This window comes from Monodelphis domestica, chromosome 7 (assembly GCF_027887165.1).
Source record: "Monodelphis domestica isolate mMonDom1 chromosome 7, mMonDom1.pri, whole genome shotgun sequence".
NCBI classification, from domain to species: Eukaryota; Metazoa; Chordata; class Mammalia; order Didelphimorphia; family Didelphidae; genus Monodelphis; species Monodelphis domestica.
In genome coordinates, this window is record NC_077233.1 from 80,650,700 (window position 1) to 80,674,103 (window position 23,404).

The 23,404-nt window shown below is 35.4% G+C and overlaps 1 protein-coding gene across 1 annotated transcript in view; it reads left to right on the forward strand.

Moving 5' to 3' along the window:
* PKD1L1 (polycystin 1 like 1, transient receptor potential channel interacting) overlaps nucleotides 1-23,404 on the forward strand; it is a 165,844-nt gene that overhangs the window by 120,122 nt on the left and 22,318 nt on the right. The window contains exons 40-43 of the mRNA XM_056806269.1: nucleotides 5,300-5,410; nucleotides 16,375-16,498; nucleotides 20,651-20,710; nucleotides 22,211-22,401. Coding sequence (XP_056662247.1) covers nucleotides 5,300-5,410; nucleotides 16,375-16,498; nucleotides 20,651-20,710; nucleotides 22,211-22,401 — 486 coding nt within the window. The remainder of the gene's footprint in view (nucleotides 1-5,299; nucleotides 5,411-16,374; nucleotides 16,499-20,650; nucleotides 20,711-22,210; nucleotides 22,402-23,404) is intronic.

The window sequence follows — 23,404 nt, forward strand, 5'->3', positions numbered from 1 at the left end:
TAAGTTCTTTTCCTAGTTGTCTTCAGGCTCTCTTAATTGTGTTTTGAATTACATTTTGAGTTCCTCCAAAGCCTGTGTCCAATTCACTGGGGTTTCTTTCTTTCTTTCTTTCTTTTTTGCATGATGTTCCTTGATCCTCCTTTGTTCCATTTGCTGTTTGTCCATTGTCTGGATAGAAGCTGTCAATTGTAATTTCTTTTTTTTTTCTGTTGTTTGCTCATATTTGCTCCTTCTTTCCCCCTTTAGTGGCCTGCACTCTTGTTCCTTTCATTGTGTGCTGAATCTGTGGGTTTTGGGCTTTTCTGTCAATCTTTATCCTTGGAGTTTAGCAAGGCACTCAGAGCAGTCAGTGGGGGAGGGGTGTTGGAGATTGAACTTCCTGGACCTCAGAAGGCTTGATGAGATTAAGCCCCAGCTGAGTTGAACTTGCAGAGCTGGATGTGCCCTGAGGCCAAATCCTCTGCAATAGGGGTAAATATGGAGTGTCTCCACTACTGTGACTAGGCTGTGTCCTCTGTGCTTCTCCTCAAGCTGCCTCCCATCCACCCATATTTGGAACCCTGAGCCTGGCACAGCTTTGCCAGCAAGGTACTCTCTCTCCAGTCTATGGTCCTTGCTGGCCCAGAGATTCCAGTCACTGCTGGAGGCTCAGTACTGTGGGTGGTGGAGGGGTCCTGGGACCTTCTTTCTTCCTTCCCCTTAAACCTAAATGTTCTTGAATTCAGGCTTTTTTTTGGGGTGGGGAGGGATGTACCTTTTAAGTTGAGTCCAGCAGGAGGTTTCATTAGCTCTGTCCTGTTGTTAGGTTTGGATTACAATCCACTAGGAGTATTTGGTTTATAATTGGTGAGGAAGGGTTTTCAGAGTTCTGAACTTTTGCTGCCTCTATGCCCCCATCTTGACTCTGCCTCCCTTAATTATCTTTTAAAATTGCTTCATTACTTACTCTGAGAGGCAAGTTGGAGAACAAAGATCATTGAATTATGAATCAGGAGACATGGGTTCAAATCCTAGATCTGAAACTTTGCACTTGGATGACCATGAATAGAGTCACTTTACTTATTTCCTCTTCTTTAAAATGCTGAGTGGGAGGAAAATTATACTTGTATTGCCTACCTAAAGACTTGTTAGGAAGAAAGAGCAGTGTAAACCTTAAAAATACTATATAAATAGGCATTGATGTTGCTTGCCTAATGTGGGATGTCATTCTTTTCATTCTATTATGAAATATGTTCTTATTTTTCCAAAGAGAAATGTCATGGTTTTCTTGAAATACCATTTTTTTTTGGAAGTGTGTCAGCAAGTGATCCATGGAGTTCTGAGACTCATGATAAACTGTCTAAAAGTTATAGCCCCCAAATCCAAAGAGCATAGAGAGATGAAAAAAACTAGGCAAGTTCATTCAAATAAAAATTATTTTGGAAGATATGTGAAGATAGAAAGATAAGTGAACTCATGCTGTGTCAAGTAAGAATGATCAAAGTTTCAGGCATTCCAATGTTGCAACTTTCTGGAATAGTTATTTGAACCCTCAAGATTGCTGAGAAGTGTGGGTACTAAATTAAGAATAGAGGAAGTAAGTCAAGAAGGCTGAGTCTAGTGTTTGTCCATTTATGAATATCTGCAAGGGCCCTCAAAGGTTAGAGCTAGGCTATATCACGATCATTTGTAAGGAGGCAATTGCAGAGAATTACTAGGCAGTAGAAAAAGATAAGTTGAAAACACTGATTTCTACCTACTTCCCCAAGTAAAACAGAACCCCAGACAATTATAAGGTAACTGCCTGCTCCCTTTCCAAAAAATAGATTACCTTCATTAAAATTTAGTCCTCTAAATATCTTATTTTTCATATTATCCTCACCTTCCTTATCTTTAAAAACAGAAAGTTGGTTTAGATCATCTCTAAGGTCACTCGTAGCCCTAAATTCTGGGTTGGCATTATGCATGGGTAGAAGTAGACAGTAGTTGATGTTTTATGATTTCACAAGCATGAGGAAAAACTCAAATACTTCTCCTCATCCTATTCAACAGTGCCTGAATTTCCATCATCAATATTTCATTCCATTGGCTAAGGTTTATTAATACTTCATAACATCTAAATACTAAATGCTGAATAGGATGTCAGATTAAGCCAGCAATCATTCATACTTCATTGTGAATGACAGCCATGTGTTTGGATAGTTGGAGGAGAGGGAGAAAGAACAAGAGTACTGGTATTGTGGGAGGGACCACTCCTGAGGGAAGACACAGGCAATAATGAACCTCAATGCAGCAAAGTTTTTTTTCAGTTTATTTAAAAATTGTTATTGATGTGTTTTAAAATCAATCATATTTGCCAATTTAATCTTCCTCCCCTCGTCCAGAGTACTGCCCTTTCTAACAAAGAAAAAAAGGAAAATATTATGAAACTAACCATGTTGAAAAAGTCTAATAATTATCCATTGCATTTCATAGCCATCATTCCCTACCTCTGCAAATAAAGGAGGAGAGTGGCTTCATCTATCCCTTCTTGGGGGTGAAGCTTGGCTATTAGAATTTTACAGCATTCAGCTGGACCTGGAGTCAGGAAGATCTGAGTTCAGATTCAGCCTCAAATACTTACTAACTGTGACTGTGGGGAAGTTACTTAATCTTGGTTTTCCTCAGTTTCCTCAAATATAAAATGGGGATAATAATAGTAATTCCCTCCCAGGTTTGTTGTGGGGATCAAAAGAGATAACTACAAAATGCTTAGCACAGTGCCTGGCACATAGTCAATACTTAATAAATGCTTGTTTCCTTCCTCTTTTCCATTCACACTGTCTTAGTCATTGGGTATAGATTTCCTGGTTCTGCTGCCTTCATTTTGTATCAAGTCATTTAGGTTTTCTCATTATTCTCCACACTGATCAGTTTTGAGAGCAATGTTCTATTATATATGCACCACTACTTGTTTAGCCCTTTACCAATAAAGAATCATCTATTTTGATTCTGATAAAGATAAACTTTTAAAAAATTGACTATTTTCTTTCAGGTCAGCTTTAGTTCCTCCAGTCTCTGTTTTTACGAAACCATTTGCTTATGGTTGTGAATGGGAGTAATTTTAGCTTTGCTGTTTTCCTTGTTGATTATCATTTTCACCTCATCTAACTGCCTGAACTCAAATCAATTGAAGTAATTTTCAGCATAATTCTTTTTGATTGGATATCACAATGCCATTTAAGATCATAGGATTAGCATATGGAAGAACCTTAACTATTGTCTATTCCAAAAGCATTCTTTTTATGGTTGTAGAAACTGAGGGCCCAGAGATTTTAATTAACTTGCCCAAGGCCACACAGTTCATAAGAACAAATTTAAAATTCAAACTCAGGATCTCTGAGTGCTTTTCGGTTCTGTGATTAGTTGTACCTCAAAGATTGATATGTGTGGGAATTACCAACTATCTTTTAGACAGCATTGAATAGATTTAGAATAAGGAGAGACCCAGTTTAAATCCTGCCTCTGAGATGTACTGCAATAGTTACTTGATTGGGGTCAAATCACTTAATCCCTGAATTTCAGTTTCTTTATCTACAAAAAAATGTGATAATAATATCTGTAGTACTTATTTTTTCTATATTTAGTGCCATAAGATAATGGATTTAAAGTTGGATGAAATGCACCATAGAGGTCATTTAGTCCAACTCCCTTATTTGATAAACAAGGAAATTGGAGACGTAGATAGTAAGGTAACTTTCCTAAGATCACATAGGTAGTATGTGGCATGGTTAGGATTTAAACCCAGGCACTCTGAATCCACCACACCATTCTTTCCACCACACTGAGAGTACATGTAAGTACTTTTCAAACCTTAAAAGACAAAGTAAATAACTCTTCTTGTTGTCATAGTGATATGAGATTAAAAAGCAGAGAACTTTGAGCAATAGGCCTTCTGAATTTTCCCACCAAAAAAGAGTCTATCAAGAACATAAAGTCCTGCTTAAAAGAGAAGTTGTAACTGTTGTCTATCCAGTAGCAAACCAGTTCAGTAGTTATATGAATGAATATGCCTAAAATGTTTATGTGTACAATTCTAACTTAATTTAACATTTCGATCTTCAGTTATGTAGCTATAGCTTCCTCCAGTGCAGATCATATGCTTCTATGCTTTAGTCATTTTCATGAAGTTGTGCAAATATTGTTAGGATTAAAATTTTCTCAAGAGAGTGACGTTTACGAAAGAATATAATTTTATTGATTTTATCAGTTAATTGGTTAGGCCAGCATCATAACTGATAAAGTGGCATATAGGTCAATGACCCATTCACATGACCAGAGACCTAGATCTCCATCAGGCAACTCAATAAATAGAATTTTAGGAGCTTATTTTGCAGCTCTTCCTTTCAACATCTCAAGACTTCTCTCCTTGGTGAATAGCTAATTAAGAAGTGGTCCATCAAACTATCCTCCCCTCCTCATCCTCTTGTCTTCAGAAACACACCCAGAGGAAAAGAATCCTTGTCCCTTTCATTTATTAATCAAATTCTGTTAAATGGGAAGGCATTCTTTGGAATTTCTGAGGACAAAGAAAATGCAAAAAGCTGTAGCCTATATGGAATCCCTGACCCAGATTTCTGACACAGAAATGAATACACATTAATTCTCCCTAATATAAAGGAATTAATTTTGGGCCTTTCTACTCTAGAGCCCTGACATAAGAATTAATACAGTATAAGAAATTCTCCAAATATGGTTCTATATGGTTATGAGTTTGGAGTCAGGAAGCCCCAGATTCAAATTCCATTTTTGATACTTACTAGCTCTGTTATCATAGGCTAATCACTCCATTTCTTGGAGTTATCTGTAGAAGGAGACAATAATTCATACTTATACCATCTATCTGCCCCATAGGGTTGTTGTGAAACTCAAATGAGATAATCTTGGTAAAGGGTTTTTCAAAACTGAAAGTGCTGCAGACATATCAAGTATTGCTAGAGGTTAGGTTGAATAGCAGCTAGAGTACGAGACCTAAAGGCTTAGAATGAAGATGATACTTTAGTTCAATTTGAGCCTGATACTTACTAGCATGATTATTATTGTAACCTTGGGCAAATCACTTAACCTTTACTTTAGTTAGCTCATCTGTAGAATGGAAATAATCACAGCAATTGTAATAGAGCTATTGTGAAGGTCAAATGAGATAATATTTGTAAGGTACTTTGCAAACCTTAAAGCCCTATAGAAATGCCAGCTATTATATTTTTATCGGTATTATTGCTGATATAACTATTGTTATTATTCAACAAAATAATTACAGTTGTTGTTTTTTCCCTTACAGAAACTTTTTGACCCATATACTAATGCTGTTTTTACTTATATTTATTATATTTGGAAAAATTTCCCACCATGAATACTATCTTAATCGAGCCATCCAAAATGAGTTCACAAGGTGAGTAAGCTTTTAAACATGGAGTTTGTAATGTTCTGAAAAATATATATTGATAACTGTATCTAAAAAAAATTGTTTTCCTTTGTCATCTTAGGTATTGTAAATACTAAAAACTATTATTAAAATTATGAGAACTTTTACTGACCTTCAATTTTGTTATCTCTACTGCTTTCAAATATCTTGAACTGGATGTCTAATAAATATTTTAAACTCAATTATATCCAAAAGAGAACCCATGATCTTTTTTTTCCTTAAATCTTCCCACCCTTCCTAGTTTTCCTGTTTTTTTCCTGTACAACACCATCCTTCCAATCAAGCTCATAACTGAGGAGTCCTCCTAGATTCCTCCCTCTTTCACCCCATATCTAAGCTGTTGCCAAGACTGATTTTACCTTTGCAATCTCTCTTGAATACATCCCCTTCTATCCTCTGACACTGCCACCATTCTAGTGCAGATCCTCATCACTTTATGGTTGGATTATTACAGTGATATGCTGGTAGATCCACCTACATCAATCTCCATTTCAGCTCATCCTTTATTTAGCCATTTAAGAGATTTCCCTAAAGCACGGGTCCTATAAGGTCACTTTCCTCAATCCTTACTCAAGAATGGCCTCCCCATCACCTCCAGGATCAATACAAAATGCTTAGTGCCCTGAGAACTTACCTTTCCAGTTTTCTTATATCTTTCATACTTTCCAATCCAGTGACAATGGTCTCCTGCCTATTCTACAAATCAGACACTCCATTTCTGAGCTATAGACATTTTTTCTAGATATCCTCCATGCCTGTAATGCTCCTCCTTCTCCACTCCACCTAATTACCTCCCTGACTTTCCCAAACTAAAATCCTATCTTTTACTAGAAATTTTCCTCAACCCGTCTTAATTCCATTGCCTTCTCCTATGAATCTTTACCTATTTATCTTATATGAAGCTTGATTTATATATATTTGTTTGCATGTTGAGTCCTCCCCATTAGACTGCAGTGACTGTCTTTTGCCTCTTTTGGTATCTCTCACATTTAGCATAGTGCCTGGCAGATAGTAGGCACTTGATAAATGCTTATTTCTTCTTCCCACAGGAGAGGAAGCTTTGTATGTGTTTTGGGCCATAATTCTGGATTATAATTTTATGTGGTCTTTTGGTTACTTAAAACTCTGGGCAAACCAGATATTGTATTTTAATAACATCTTCTTTAAATTATAAATAATGCTTATGAACTATCACAGAGACTCTCATTCCCAACATCCCTGTCAATGGGTGAACCAGGGACTTAATAAAGTATTCATTTTTAAATTTTAGTTAATGGATATCCTAAGATCTGCCTACTTTATAAATGTTATCATAAGAAACTTGAAGATCCTGGTCTCAGATTTGTTTATTGAATTGGTTATATACCGTAATTGGTTATTGAAAAATCTTTAAGGTCCTCAAGTGAAAGGGCAAAATTACTGAGTTGTTAGAATCATGTCTTGAAGATAAATAATTTATAAAGACTTCATACAAGTCTTATTATTTGTTTGTTTGTGGTTTTTATATTTTGTTTTGTTTGTTTCTTTTTTTTCCCCAAATGAGCTTATTGCTAAACCCTTAACTGAGAATTTACAACCATCTGTGCCTTTGGCCTTTTCTGTTAAATTTTATAAACAGTTTTGTGCTAGATCCCCTTAAGGAAAGGTCCTATGGGTCAGATTCAAAAAGGAAGCCAGTCTTCTGGAATTTTCCATTTCCTTTCTTGTCCAATAGTCACCCAACTCTTTCCAATAGTGACATGATCTGGGAAAAAAGGGAGTTAGAGAAAAAAATTTGTAGATTTATTTTTTCTATTTTTGTCTATATGCCTCTTTAGAGAATCATGATCTCAAACCATTTAGAAAGGAATAGTCTAAAAATTATGGTAAAATAATACTCTTTCATCTCACATAGAGAAATGTAGTTCTATGGAAAGAGTACTGGAATTGGAGATACAGAATCTGGGGTCCAGGGCTCAGTTTCCTCATCTGTAAAATGAAGGTTGATTTCTAAGGTCCCTTTTATCTCTAAAACTTTGGATTTGGCCAACCATTTCTGTTTCCCAAGTTCTGTGGCCACATCATCTCAGCCATCATCTTTCTTTTCTCCTATTAGAAATATAAGGGTATTTACTATTCATTATATACAGTAAAGTAAAGTTTTGGGATAGTTTAGTCTTCTTAGTAGTGTTAGAATATGCTGATTATTTGTCTGGGAATAGGGCCCCAGCCACAGGTAAGTGAAATAATCTATGCTGAAGTTTGTAAATCAAAAGAAAGCATCCAAGATGGTTCCACTTGAAGTGGGTGAGCAGGAGTCTTGAAGAAGATAATAGCTCATAGTTATATGATATTTCCAGATATTATTATTATTATGCCAATTCTGAAGATGAGAAAAGTGAGTTTCAGATAGCCACATGGCTAGTGGTATACTGGATGGAACCTTGGATTTGAAACTAGAGGACCTGTGGGGTTAAATCCTCCCTCTTCCAAATATTGCCTGTGTGACATTGCATTTAAAATCTCTGAGCCTCAGTTTATCTGTATAAACACTATGGTTGTGAGTGTTGCTTTGGCGGGTATAGTTGTCCAGCTGGTACTCATTAGAACTCTTTCCTCCCTCCCCTTGTCACTGGAGATTTATTCAGCCACTCATATTACAACAATTAGTTCATTTTTTAAAAGCATGTTATGATCCCTTAGGTCCATGTGGTTGCCTCCTCTGCTACTTTACAGAGTTTTTGTTAGATGAAAGTTGGGAATATGTCAGCAGTTGCTCAGAGAACCCAGTTAGGAAAAATTCCAACATTTAGACAGAGATTTAGTTGTCCACTGCCTCATTTTAAATTTATCTCTAGCTAGCCTCTGGCTTCTTTCTGCTTGAGGTGAAATTCAGAATATAGAAAATGTATGAATAAAAAAACACAAAAGAATATATTATAATATGAGTTGTTGGAAAGGCAAAAGGGGAGAAGTTGTAGAAGTTTGGGAAAGAACAGATCTTTTGTATTCTTCTTCTTGTCTATGATGACATGGACAAAATTGGTATTTTCAGACCAAGATTCCCCACAGAAGGCTGATGGCCCTCCTTGACCTCTTCCTTTTCTGTAGCATATATATTTTTGAAATGCTTACCTTCCATCTAAGAGTCAATATCGTGTATTGGTCCCAAAGCAGAAGAGTGGTAAGGGCTAGGCAATGGGGAATTAAGTGACTTGCCCAGGGTCACACAGCTAGGAAGTGTCTGAGGCCAGATTTGAACCCAGGACCTCTCATCTTTGGGTCTGGCTCTCAATCCACTGAGCTACCCAGCTACCCAGCTACCCCCCTTTTCTTTAATATTTTGACCCTCCCTTTACACTCACTTGTCAGTCTCAGTTTCTCTTTTTGCCTGTTGTCTACTTGCTGATTTTTTCTGGTTCAGCTTAAGTCTAAGATAAAAGCTGATATGCATTACTATTTCTGCTGTGACTCTTGACTCTTGAGGACCCAACTCCTTCCTTTTTTTTTCCTCTCTCTTATAACCTTTGTTTGTTTCTTTTAAGAAGAATTTAATTCATTTCCCAGGCATGATGCTTCTGTTGTCAGTCTCAAAGGCTTCAGTAGTCACAATTCTCTCTCAGGGATAAAAGAGAAGAAGAGGAGGAGAGGAAGGGTATAAGCGTTTAAGTGCTTACAATGTGCTGTGCACTGTGCAAAGTGTTTTACAATAGCATGTTTCTCTCTATTCTATAAATCCTTGAATGCCAGTTCATTCTTAACTTCTGTTTGTAAAAGGAAAAGATTGGACTACATGGCCTGTAAGATCCATGCTACTATGTGACAATGGCACCCTTTGTGCCTAGGTTTCCTTATGACAAGGAACACATCATTAGCTATTATTCCAGGTGGAATAACCTAACATCCAGGATGACTACTAAATGGATTGATCATTATCAGCAAATTTTCAAGTTGACAGAAACATAAGAATCATAGACTCAGAGATCTGTAGAATATTAAAACTGAAAAAGACTTTAGAGGTTGTTTAGTCTAACCTCCTCATTTAATGATGATGAAAATGAGGGCCAGTAAAGTAAAATTACTTGTAAATAATAGTGCCTGGATTTGAACCCACAAGTTCTATATTTGAATTTAGGAATCTTTCAATTATACCACATAGACTTCTTTGGCAAGAGTTGTTAATTTGTATTCTATGAATTTTAAAAAATTATTAACTTTCTAAATAATAATTTACATTATGATCCTATGTATTTTTTTGCATTTAAAATATTATTTTGAGCAAGGGTTAATAGGTTTAGCTAGTCTGTCTAAAGATTTTTTTGCATTTAAAATATTATTTTGAGCAAGGGTTAATAGGTTTAGCTAGTCTGTCTAAAGATTGTGTGACATGAAACAGGATTAAAAGTTCCTGTTCTATGGGAAATGCCTCACAAAGCATCAATTCTACATATATGACTAAGTGTGGGGGAAGAGTGCTATTAAGCACCAGATAGTCTGACCTATTGGAATCCTCAGTCAAAAATTAAGCATTTTGCTAACTGATTATGAAACTTTCATTAATGAAATTTTGGCAAAATGAATTTTTTATGCAAATGATTGTTGTAGTTTTTTTGCAAACTTTATCAGTTAAATCAAATATTCAGCCAAATATTTATTTTTAATTCTAGAATGAGAAAAATATGCTTGATGTTTAGCCAAATAATGGCTAACTCAAGTCTACATACTTGTCACTTTTATGGCTAGCTAAAATTTCTCTGTCCTGGTTAAGCCAGTCCTTTGAGCCTATCAAGTAACCCTGTAAATCAAGCTTGCTTTTTATAAACATTCCACTAGTGAAATTAACTGTGCAGATCTGGCTCTCCCTTCACAAAAAACACCAATGGTCTCCATCAATGATCAACTTTTAGCACTCAGTTGCTCCAAGAGCATGAGGGTTATTTGAAGTCTTTAGCCAGATGATACCAATAGATGGCGCTAGTATGTAGACAAGGAGAATAGTATTTTAATTCAAGTCACCTAAGGAGAAATTAAAAACAAACTGGAAAGGAGGGGAAACCTTTTAAAATGAGCCCTTCTGGTTTGTTTTTTATCTCATGTTTCATAAATCAGCATCACTTGACAGATATTTAATCTGAATTGTAGCCTTTTGATATTAAAATGAGTAATTTCCCAGCTGAGATAATATTTGTAAAATGTCTAAAGTGCACATGTACCTAATGCTCTTAGATTAATGGTTCAAATTCTTGAGCCTCCTTTGAGGATTGTGGATTGATATTTGACTTATTTCCCACAGAGATTCCAAGGTTTGACTAGGCCCAGTCCTATCTAGCTATCTTAATGGCTCCTTGGGCCCCTTAGGGTATGCCTTCAGGTAGGGATATTTTATATATTAAAATTTTAAACTGGAAGGTTTACATTAGATTTTTTTTTGTTCCTACAGTATGTAATCTCTTTGAAATATCAACATCCATTACTTTATGCAAGTTTTAGCATTTAGCATTCTAGATGAATCTAGTTAATATAGGCATGACCAGAATATTCTTTCATTAAATAATCCATAAATTTATTAAGAAAGATATTCTGATAAAATGGAGAGGGGGGAGAGACAGACAGAGAGAGAGAGACAGAGAGACAGAGAGAGACAAAGTCCAGAAAGCCTGGATTCAAGTTCTAGTTTCTGAGACATAATGACTACATAATTTAGGGTAAGTCACAATCTCTATGCTCTAGGGAATAATTGTAGGACTAGAATAATAATGATAATAGTAATAGTCACAATAAATAGCTTGCCTTTATATAGCACCTACTATGTTAACAGGCATTTAAAAATTATTTTAAAATAATTTCCCATGTTTACATGATTCATTTTCTTTCCCTCCCTTCTTCCTCCTCACCTCCCAGAGCTGACAAGCAATTCCACTGGGTTATACAAATATTATCATTTGATGCCTATTTCCATATTCATTTTTGCTATAGAGCAATTTTAAAAAGCCTAAACCCCAAATCACACACCCATACATACATGTGATGTGTTTTGTTTTTGCATTTCTACTCCCATAGTTCTTTCTCTCAATGTGGTCAGCATTCTTTCTTGAAAGTCCTTCAGGAGTGTCCTGGCTTGTTGCCTTGCTACTACTAGGAAAGTCCATTAATTTGGATTGTTCCACAATGTTTTACTTTCTATATACAATGTTCTCCTGGTTCTGCTCATTTCACTTTTCATCAGTTCATTGAGTTTCTCTCAGTTCACATAGAAATCCTTCAGATCATCAATCCTTACAGGACAATCGTATTCCATCATCATCATATGCCACAATTTGTTCAGCCATTCCCCAATGGAGGGACAACCCCTCATTTTCCATTTTTTTTTGCCACCACAAAGAGTGTGGCTATGAATATTTTTGTACAAGTATTTTTTCCTTATTATCTCTTTGGGGTACAAACCTTGTAGTGGTATTGCTGGATCCAAGGGTAGGCATTCCTTATAGGCCTTTTGCATAATTCCAAATTGTGCCAGGGACTTTTGGAAAAAATCTCAGTTGATCCTCACAACAGTGGGAGACAGGTGCTAATATTATCCCCATTTTATAGTTAAGGAAATTGAGATTAAGTGACTAGCCCTTGATCACACAAATAGTAAATATTTAAGGCAGGATTTGAACTCAAATCTTCTTGATTCCATACCTAGTTGTCTTTCTCTGGTGCCATTTAGCTACCAATTAGAATATGCAGAACATGTTCTGATTTGCATTGAGAGAAGGAGTTTCCTTCTTTGGAATTCCTTATGCCCCTGAAATTGCAGGTCCAATCCCCTGCTCTAATTCCTGTTATATCTATGTTTGTAAAATGTAAAGAACATACTTATAACAACTTACATTTATATAATACTTAAAGACTTACAAAACACTTTTATCAAAACATATCCGTGAGATAGTCTTCTATTTTATAAATGAAGAAAATGGGGGTGAGTTGGGGTGGAGTGGAGTCAGATGTATGTCTGGGGTGACATTTCTGTGAAGCAACAAAACTGAGACTGGAACCCAAGTTTCCTGATTTTATGTCGTGTTCTTTCCAAGACCTCACACGCTTCTTTCCCCTGGAATTGAACCACTGATGAGCTCTGTAACTTTGGACACATTATTTAATATCGCTGGACATCAATTTCCCCATCTATAAAACATTTTATGGAGAACTCACACACAAGGCATACATGGAGGTCTGAAGAAGTGATACAAGAACATTCTAAAGATCTCTCTGAAGGACTTCAGTATTGATTGAGAGACATGGGAGATACCATTTGTCATGACATGCCTACATCAAAGAAGGTTCTGGACTCTGAGCAAAGCAGAATTTCATTAGCTCAAAAGAAACAGGGCATGTGCAAATTTAGAGACACTCCATCCCAAATAATCATAGTTGACCTGTGGTAGAGTCTTCTGAGCTTATATTGGTCTGATCAGCCATAGTCAGACACATTAGACATTGATCATGACATCGTGGTGTCATTTTCATGACAAAAATGAAGGATGACAATCAACCAACTCAACCAACTTCTTCCCAATAAGAAGACATGTTTCTGCCAGCTGTTTTTTGAGCTTCTAGCTTAGAAGCTAAGATTCAGCTTTTTAAAAGAGAAAGGAAACCTTTATTAGAATCTGTATGAATTTTATTCTATCTTTTGAACTCACCTTTTCTAGCTAGGTGGATGGAAGTGACTATTCCAAACTCTATTTGACATGGAGCCAGAAAGTCTCATTTTAACTCCATTCAATTTCTACACTAAGTGATACTTCTAAGTCATTTTGTGAAGACTGGCTTCCAACAAACCACAAAGGAGTTCTCAGAGACTTGTAGCTTTTCTCCACTCTCAAGAATCTTGAGATCAGCCTTGGACTTTAATGATTTGAGAAAATGATGACTAAAAAGGTTTGATGAAGCTATGGTAAAACTATTAGTAATGCACCTCTAGCCTTTCTTCTAAATTCTTGCCTTTCACATTCAAATGTGACTTTAAAGACTTTTACTTGTCCAAAAAGAACAATATAGAGGAGCTAGAACTCTGGTACATATAATACATCTTTCAATTTTAGATTTATATATATATATTATTTGTATATATGTGTGTATATATATAAAATTTCTCAGCATGTTGGCTAAAATCAAGTGCATATATAGCTGTACATATGTTTCCATAAATTTGAGAAATTTGCATAACATTGATAAGCTTTTCCACCTTCCATTTCTTCTGTGTTTAAGATCTTTCTCCATCACTGTATGTCTTCCCCTTCATCTCTGCCTCATTTATGCTCACTGTCTCTGTACATGTATCTATTTATGTTTGTGTGATAATTATTCAAATACACAAACCAATCAAAATGATATTCGAAGCTGGGGGAGCATTTAAAATACTTTGGAAAACAAATGATGAAAATAATCTCGTAACTCTTTTGAATACCTGCATAAAAAGGGATACTTTGTTTATAAATATGTTTTTATATAATTAATTAAAAAGTGACCATTGATATTTTCATGCTATTTTGGATTAATGAATGATCAGAGTAAGGTTTAACTTTAGCAATTATTTATATTTGAAAATAGTTACTTTTAAAATATCATAAAATTGAGAGTTTTTTATTAGTTTAGATGAACTTCATATTTCTGGATTAATGAAATTTTACAGTTTACCTGTGGTAGGGAGTATTTTTTTTCTATCAGAGGGTACTAATACAACCCCCCCCCCCACAAAATGAATCAAAGACATCAAAAAAGCAATTCCATTTCATTTTGTATTGTTTTGTTTAAGAGAATTCCATTAGGTCCCTATTTAAATTAAGGTCATAGAATATAAAGCAATGTTTTAATAATTGAGAATTATTATGTGACATTTACTGACTTTAGTTCCTGAGTTTGACACCATTGCTTACATAACATTGACCTTGCTGTTTCTCATAAAAACACTCCATCTCCTGATTACATGCCTTTTTATTGGCCATCCCCCTAGCCTGGAATGTTCTCCCTTTTTGCCTTTGCCATCCTGCTTCTCTGGATTCCTTCAAAACTCAGCTTAAATCCTTTCTTCTGCAAGTAGCTTTTCCTGATCCACCAACTACTAGCATTTTCCTTCTGAAATTGCCTCCCATTTGCATTCTTCCCATCTTGTAAATACATAATTGTTTGCATTTTGTTTCCCCCATTGCCCTTTCCATAACCCTGGAAATTAAATGAATTCTTGACACATGGTAAGCACTTAGTAAATACTTATTGATTGATTGACTCAAGATATGGAACTTAAAATTTGTGTAAATTCTGTCCTTCCATATCTGCTTCTTCTTTTAATTCAATATTTGTGTATGTGAAAGGGGGAGCATAGATTTTTTTAAAAGGCAAGAAACTTTAGAATTGTAGAACACTAAGAACCTCCTTGTAGAGCTCAAAGGGCACCTGAACAAGAATTTTTTTCTCCTACAATCCCATCAAATGGTCATCCAGCATCAGCTTGAAGACCCACAAAGCACAGTGAACCACAAATCTCCAAGGCAACCCATTCCACTTTGGGCTAGTGCTAGTTTTTAGGAAGTTCTTCCTTATGTAGATAAATGTAGCTTTTCCTAGGATTGTAACCAAGATGGTGGAATAGGGAAGCTTGCAGCTGAGCTCTCCCAATATTCCCTTATAAATAACTTTAAAATAATGCTTCAAATTGAATTCTGGAGTGACAGAGCTAATAAAAGGTGAGAGGGAGACATTCTTCCATCCCAAGACAATGAGGAAGATTGGAAAGAGAGATCTGTGACATGGAAGAGGAAGCTGGTCTGGAGTGGTGGTTTTAAGTGGTGGCGAAAGAAGCAGCAACAGCTTTAGAAACTCTCAAACCAGAGATAGTAAGGGGACCTGGAAACTGGTCAGAAAGACCTTATAGGAAACTCTTGTGCAAGCACTGGAAGCAGGACCAGACACTATCAACTCCATTTCCTCTAAATCATCTATGGCTCATAGTTTAAGGGCAGAGAGGAGGACTTTCAGTCAAGAGTGAGTCGAAGCCCTGAGAGGCAGTATCACTTCTTGCTCCAAAGGATCATGGATCCTGATGGACAATATTGCTTCCAGTCCCAAGAGATCAGGGATCCTTCTTGGTTAAAGATCAGAATGTAGGCCAAGAGAGCAGTGACCATACCTCTCCCAGTGTCATAGCACCTTGTTATAAGAAATAAGCAGAATGGTTTCAGAAAAACCTGTAAAGATGACCTGAGACAAAATGAATTGAGCAGAACCAAGAGAACATTGTGTACCATAATAGCATTGTTATAAGGATCAACTGTACTTGCCTTCTGAAGGAGCAGGGAACAGTAGGAGGAGAGAATTTGGAACTCAAAATTTTAAAAAGTGGTTGTTAAAAATTCTTTCACATGTAATTGAGAAACATTTAATGAAATAATAGAAATAAATTTGGAAAATAAATTTTGCACCTGCAACTTCCATCCATTATTCAGAATACTACCTTCTAGGGCAATTCAAGACAAATCTTATTTACAAAGTAGTCCTTCAAATAATTTAAGATGACTCTTTTCTGCCCTCCAAGTTCAATTCTTGAAAAGCACAATCTTCAGTACCATCACTATCCTGGAGAAATAGGTGGAAAAAGAAAACAGATGCTCTTTCCTTTTGTATTCTCTCATTACCAGATTCCATGACTTCCATTCATGTTGAGTAAGCATTTTGGATAAAACGATGCTACAAAAATCTCCTAAATATAAGACATAGTTTATTGGATAGTGGGATCCAGTTTAAGCTTTTAAAAGTGACTCTTCATTTAATTTAAGCTGTATTCTGGAAAAAAAAGTCTCATTTATGAATGACCAATACACAAAAAAGAAATGTGAATATGTATATATGTATAATATTTCTTCCTTCTAATTGTAGTTATTGATGCTGAATTACTTTTTTAAAAACAGAAATGCTAGAAACCCTTTCATTGACATAAAGAATGCTGATGACTGGTGGAACTGGAGTTTGACAACTTTATTGGATGGCCTATACTGGGATAAAGAGAATAACGATGATATCCCAAGGATTCAGGTAGAGAGAGTCTTTTAAGCTTCTTAACTCAACATTTGCATTCCCATTTTATGATGGAAAAAACTATTTGAAATTCAGCATATCTATTGAACATGAAAACTATTAAAGTAGATTCTTGGCGATAATTTTGTAGCAATGTGTAATAAAGAAGGTAAGCTGAGTGAAACTACGACTGATTGAAATGGAGAGGATAAACTGAGGGGAAACTGTTTCTTCAGCAATGACTGTTGTTCTCTGGCTGGCTGTGACTAGAGAGGTGGCTATAGGAACCTGATGCTGCTTATTGGTAATGGAGGCAGAACAGAGAAATGCTAAGGGATGCCACACACACAGAGGTGCTGGTACACAGGGTACACTGCTCTGGGATTTGCTCTGGAGTTTCTGCCTGTTGATACCTACTGATTGTTGATGGATCAATCTACTTCATAACCCCCTTCCTCCCTCACTCCCTCCCTTAACCAACCTCTCCCTTTTGCCTCCCCACCTCCCAAATTTTCTTGAAGCCTATGCTTCTTTCCTCCCTCCTGAGTGAACTATAAAGATACTCCAGTTGCTTTCTCAGTCAGGAGGTTTATTGGGATAACAGGATGGGAAACTGAGGTAAGAGGGATGAGGAATTTCCCTAATCTAAATGATATAAAATTGAGGGTTTGGGGAGTCATGAGTATGACTCTTAGACAGTTAAAAAGATGGAGGACAATGGCTTTTCAAGATCTTCTTTCTTCTTCACAAAAAAATTAGTAAGATCTCTCAGCTTAAACCCAGATAGAAACAAAGTTCAAAGCCTCTCCTTTTCTCCTGGCCAGCTCAACTCTCTTATAGACCACCAACTCAAAAGCTTCTCCCCTGATCAGCTTCAACCTTTCAGAGCCAGAGAAACAGAGACCAAGTCCCAAAAGCCAAGTTTCTCTTCTCAGTGTCAACTTCAACAGATCAGAGTCGGAGAAAACAAAAAAATCAAATCAGCCTCACAAAAGTCTTTCAGCCAGCTTCAAACCTCCAGGGAGAGAGAGTGTATGTCTTCCAGTCAGAGACCAAGTTCAAAAGTTCCTCCCCCCTGTCAGCTCAAACTTCCAACAACTGGGGACATTCCATTAGAATCTTCTCTTGACAGACATCTAGAGCTAGATCTCCAGCTTTGCATCTTGGTCCACAAGTCCTGCAAATCTCTCTCTCTCTCTCTCATGTCTCTATCACAACCCCCCCACCTTTTATTAGGCATAAAATGCAACCTGCATTTTATTTTCATGATACTTACCTCATTAATAACAATTCTATCTTAACTCTTTGCTTTCTGTAATATACTCTTAGCTCCCCCCACCCCCAAATAACAAATCCTAAACTCATCCTAGCTGTTCTATCTATCTAAATACCAAGCTAAGAATGGGTCATAGGAAAATGGTTTAGGTAGGGGAATTACATGAACATATTTTCCATAACAAAACAAGTAACATTTTCCAAATCATTACAACAATTTCAATAACATTGTGACCATGCAAATGTCTTATCCTAATGTCTATAAATTTACTAAGTAAAATCTCCTATCACTAACAAATGCTAACCTGCAATCATAATACAATCTAACTTCTCTACTATAGAACTTCTATGTCTCTATTTCCTAAGCCTTAGACCAATTCACTAGGCTATTACTATTGTTAGTAGTTAGATTGTTAATAACCTTACTCTAAAAGTTAGCTTGTTAGTCAATTTAGTAATAGCTAGATCTCCAGCTTTGCATCTTGGTCCACAAATCCTGCAAAATCTCTCTCTCATGTCTCTATCACAACTGTCTCCCTATATCAAATATTTTTGAATTATTGGCTGACATTTAATATTCTTTCCTACAAATGCTTATCTCTCTCTCATCTCTACTGCTACCTCATTAACACTTCTTTCCGAATGGTAGTATTTATATTTGTATCCATACCCTTTGCAAACATGCTTATTACTTGAATGAATCATGTTTTCCATGTGAACAAGGCAGAATCAGACAGAAAAATATTGCAGATCTTCCAGGGACTTCAAAATATAGATCCAGAGGCAGTGTTATGAAGTAGAAAGAGTTCTAGACTTTTAGTCAGGAAGATCTGGGTACAAAATCTGCCTCTGCCACAAGCCATTTAACATATCACAACACTAGTCTTTTCACCTGTAAAAATGTGATAACAACAGCACCTACCCTTCAAGGTTGTTGGAAGGATCGGATGAATTCATGTATTTAGAAATCTTTAAAAAACCCTAAAGGATTATATAAATAAAAATTGTGGTGAATCTGATGATGATGATAATGACAATAATTACATATGATCATTTGTATGTAAACATTGGCTCTTTCTTCTTTAGCACCATATACCAGCTCCTGATGATGCTCTTTTTTCAAATTTCTTTGTACCTTCTTTGCATTATGCTCCATAATTGCATATTTACATAGATGATATATAGCTAGAGTAGAATGTAAGCTCCTTTTGGAAAGCAGCTACTCAGTGTTTACTAAAATGAATTTAATCTGATTATACCATATTATTATTGCATATATCATACATTTGTGCATGGAATATTATCCTCTATAGTGTTCTCTAAGGGTACATTAGTACAGTTGGAATTAGGAATTAGGAAGACCTACATTCAAATCTGACCTCTGACACTTATTAGCTATGTGACCCTGGGCAAACCATTTTTACTTCTTTGAACTTAGGAAATTGTCTGAGACTGTAATTCATAGAGATATAGAAATTGACCATGGCTTTTAACATATTTTTGTTAATTTGTTTTATGTGTATAAATCTTAAGTTCTCAGGAAGATTATAAACTTCTAACAGGCAGGATGCTTTTATTTTTAATACAGGTTGTCCCAAAAATATTAGTCTAGTCTTAAGCTTTAATAGTATTTCTTTTGCCCCCTTCCCTTTCTTTGGTGGCCAAATGGTTAGTAACTCACTAATGGAATCAAAAGTTATGGTTGGAACAACTATTTAATGATTCTTCCACTAATAATATAAATCTAGGATGCTCTATGTATTAACAAAAACTCAATAGTTTTTGGATTTTCCTAGTAGTACATTCTGTAGAAGTGTCAGAACTGATAAATAGTCATCATGCATTAGCAGAGAATGTTCTGGTGTTCACTTCCTTATCAATATGTGAAGCCAGGGAAACTCAAAAATTAAGTGTATTCCATAAATTTTTATGCCAACAGCTAAGTATTCAGTCATTCGTCAACCATTTATTAAGCATTTGCTACAAATCTGAGTATAAAAGATCATTTTAGCAGAAGGATTTTGGGGTTGGAGGAGAGAGAGTGATGGGAAGTGGGATGGTTGTTGCTGGAGTCCAAGTTCTGGGTAATAAAGGTTTGAACTCTGGTAGCTGAATGGAGCTGAAAAAAAGGAGGATAAAGGTGATATAAATATATGTATATGTATATATATATATGTGTATATATATATTTCAGAGGAAGAATCAACAGAGCCTGGTAATTTAATGTGTATGGGAAGTGAGGGAGAGAGATTAATAAAAGCTATTAAATTTGAATAATATATTGGTCAAAGAAATTAGAAATGGTTAAGCAGTGAAGTTCCAGCATTTAGAATATGGCCCCAGGAAAAAAAAAAAACATCATTGTAACCTGCCAGCAAATAACTCATCTGATAATTCTTACTGGAATAGTGAGACCCAATTGGATATACTTGCCTTTTCAGCAAAATGCATAGCAGTCATAATACAGCTCTGATGTGGTCATAATTTCAAAGACAGAATTGATTACTTTGGAAACTTCCCTAACCTCTTCTGAAGTACCACATTTACTTTTGTGTATATCCTTGTTTTCTTCTTATAATCTTTTTTTTCTTTTAAAAAAGCATTTTGATGAACAGTTGAAGTCAAAGATGAAAAGGAATCTTTCTCACTTGGTGTACATTGGAAGACCACTGGCCTGATCTCATCCTTTTCAAGTTTTATGGGAAAGAGAGACAGCTGGCATTTTCTTTAGAATGTTGAATAAGTCTGATGAAATTCTGACCTGTAATCTAAATGTTATCCAGAATCTGTAGACTACAATATTCTAAGATCTTTACTTGCTGAATACTGCACTGCTATTTACTGCTGGCTATCAACTTAAGAAACTAAAATACATTTCTTCTGATTTTGTTTTAGTCTGGACCTCTTGGAGGGAAATGCCATCTGATAGGTCCTTCAATAATTAGACAGATAAAGGTTAGTTATAATGTTATTATGTGTGGTAAGATTCTATAATTTTATTTCATAAAAATAAATCCAATTAAAAGGTGTCTAGATGACAAAAAAATCCCTCTAGTGGAGGAGTAACCTTTTGAATAAACAATCTAAGGACAAACTAAAGGTCTGGCTGAAAATAAAAGGATGCTTTTGTTCATCTGTCAGTTACCAAATTTATGGGAGATAGACTACATTTCTAGTCTTTGACTAACTTGGTCATCTTAAAATTCTATTTGGGTTCTTTTAGTTCATGTTATCTTAAAATATACAACAAAGACTGTGGGATATTAATGCTGGATGAAAACTTAGAGATTGTCTAGGGCAAGAATTCTCAAACCTTTTGGTCTCTGGACTCCTTTGTAATCTTAAAAATTATCCAAAATTTCCATAGAACTTTTCTTTATGTATATATATATATTTATAATATTAGAATTAAAACATTATAATATTATTATAAAAATAGTTTTGACCTTATGAATTCTGACAGGGTCTTCATGACTCCCAGGGATCCTCTGATCACACTTGGAGAACCATTGGTTTAAGGAATAGAAGCCAATATGATGATAGAGCATCAGACCTGGATTCAGGAAGACTTAAGTTCAAAACTTCTCTTTGACACATACTGGCTATGTGACTTAGTCATCCTTGGTTACCGAGAGACTACTACTAACTAAACTAAACCAAACTATGTGACTTAGGGAAAGTCATTTTACTACCCACAGCCTTAATTTTTTTATTTAGATGATAGAAATATATATAAAAGCAACCTCACTAGGTTGCACTGAGGTTCAAATAAGAATAAATATGTATAAAATGCTATATAAATGTTGGCTATCTTACTTAACTATTCACATTTTGCATTTTAATCTAGCATCTTAAGCAAATTCACAAAACTAAGTTTAAAATACAAAAAATTTAGCATTTGCATTTCTACAATGAAAGTGCAACTAATTACATGTTTAAGGCTCAGACTTATTAATGTGTCTCTCATTATAGGAACAAAGTATGCTTTTTGGGTTGTTAGTTGAGTTCTTGAGGATGCTCTGCCCCCTAGGGAACTATAAATAAATTTACTACACATATATGTAGACATAGACAAGGACATAAATGATATATTGATATAGCTGAAGGTATAGAGATCAAGTCAGAAATAGTGAGGAATAGAGAGAGATTAAAACATAGACATAGGCTGTCATAGATGACATAAATGTACTCACAGGCATAGATAAAGATAAAGATTGTGTATACATAATATATACATCTATTATATATATTTATAATACAAAATACATATAGGTACTTTGAGAACCAGGTCATAAATAGAGAAAGAAAGAGGATATAGTGTTTTTTAGTATTTGATATGCCAAAAGACGTGCAGCATTTTCAAGCTGCAAGATGAAATTTTGGTTCTTAAAAAACAAACAAATAAACCTGGATTCACTTTATTTTCCTTTCTTGTTGATTTCTTTCTTTTTTTAGTTCACCGAACAATTTTCAATTCCAGTTGAAGCTTCTTCTCTTTCACATCAGCCCCAGAATCAAGATTATGAAAACATTCTTCAGTCAGAATCAGAAAAACCGAAAGTAATTCAGACAAAAAGATGTCTCTCTTGTGGTCAAGTGGAAAACGAGGAAGACGAAGTATCTGTAGTGAACCTGGGCAGAATAAGGTCTGTTATTCTGTGGGGAGAGGGGATAATGTCAGAATATTCTGTGAGTTTTTGTGGATACACGATAATTTATAGAGGTGCCCATATTTTGGGAGATAGTAGAGTCGAGGAGATATATTACTGAACTTAAGAAGACCTAATGTGAAACTTATCTCTAGTATGTATAAGTTATATGACTGTGTAAATCACTTATTCTCTCTGAGTATCTCTTTTCCCATCTGTAAACTGAAGATCATAATAGCTTTAGTACCTACCTTATAGGTTGTGAAGTCAATGGAGATAATTATTTGAGGAGAAAAAAGGAAACAGACATTTATATAGTACTTATTATGTACTCTAGACTGTGCTAAGCATATGTACAATCTCATTTGATCCTCAAACAGCCCTGGGAGGTGCTATTATTAGCTTCATTTTATAATTGAGGAAACTAAGACAGATGTTAAGTGACTTGCACAGGGTCATATAGCTGGTAATTGTCTGAGGTTAAATTTGAATTCAGGTTTCCTGACTCCAAGTCTAGCATTCTATCCACTGTTGCAATAAAATAACAGAATGTTATTATTAATCGAGTACCTACAACAGTAATAAAGTAATGCATCCCTGAAACTATTTGAAAGTATTATTTTTAAAAATAATTTAAAAATATCTTTTAAGATCATCTACATTTCCCAATATATCCATTTTTCTTCTCACTCTCACAGTTATACCATAAAGTCAAGATTTTTTAAATTTTTATTTGTTTTTCTTTTTTTTGGAAAAATTTATTTAGTCAATTTAGAACATTATTACTTGGTTACAAGAATCATATTCTTTCCCTCCCTCCCCTCCTCCCACTTCTTCTTGTAGCCAACATGCAATTTCATTGGGTTTTACATGTGTTCTTGATCAGAACCCATTTCTGTGTTGTTGATGTTTGCACTAGGATGACCATTTAGAGTTTACATCCTCTGTCATATCCCCCTCGACCATTGTATTGAAGCAGTTGTTTTTCTTTGCTGTTTCT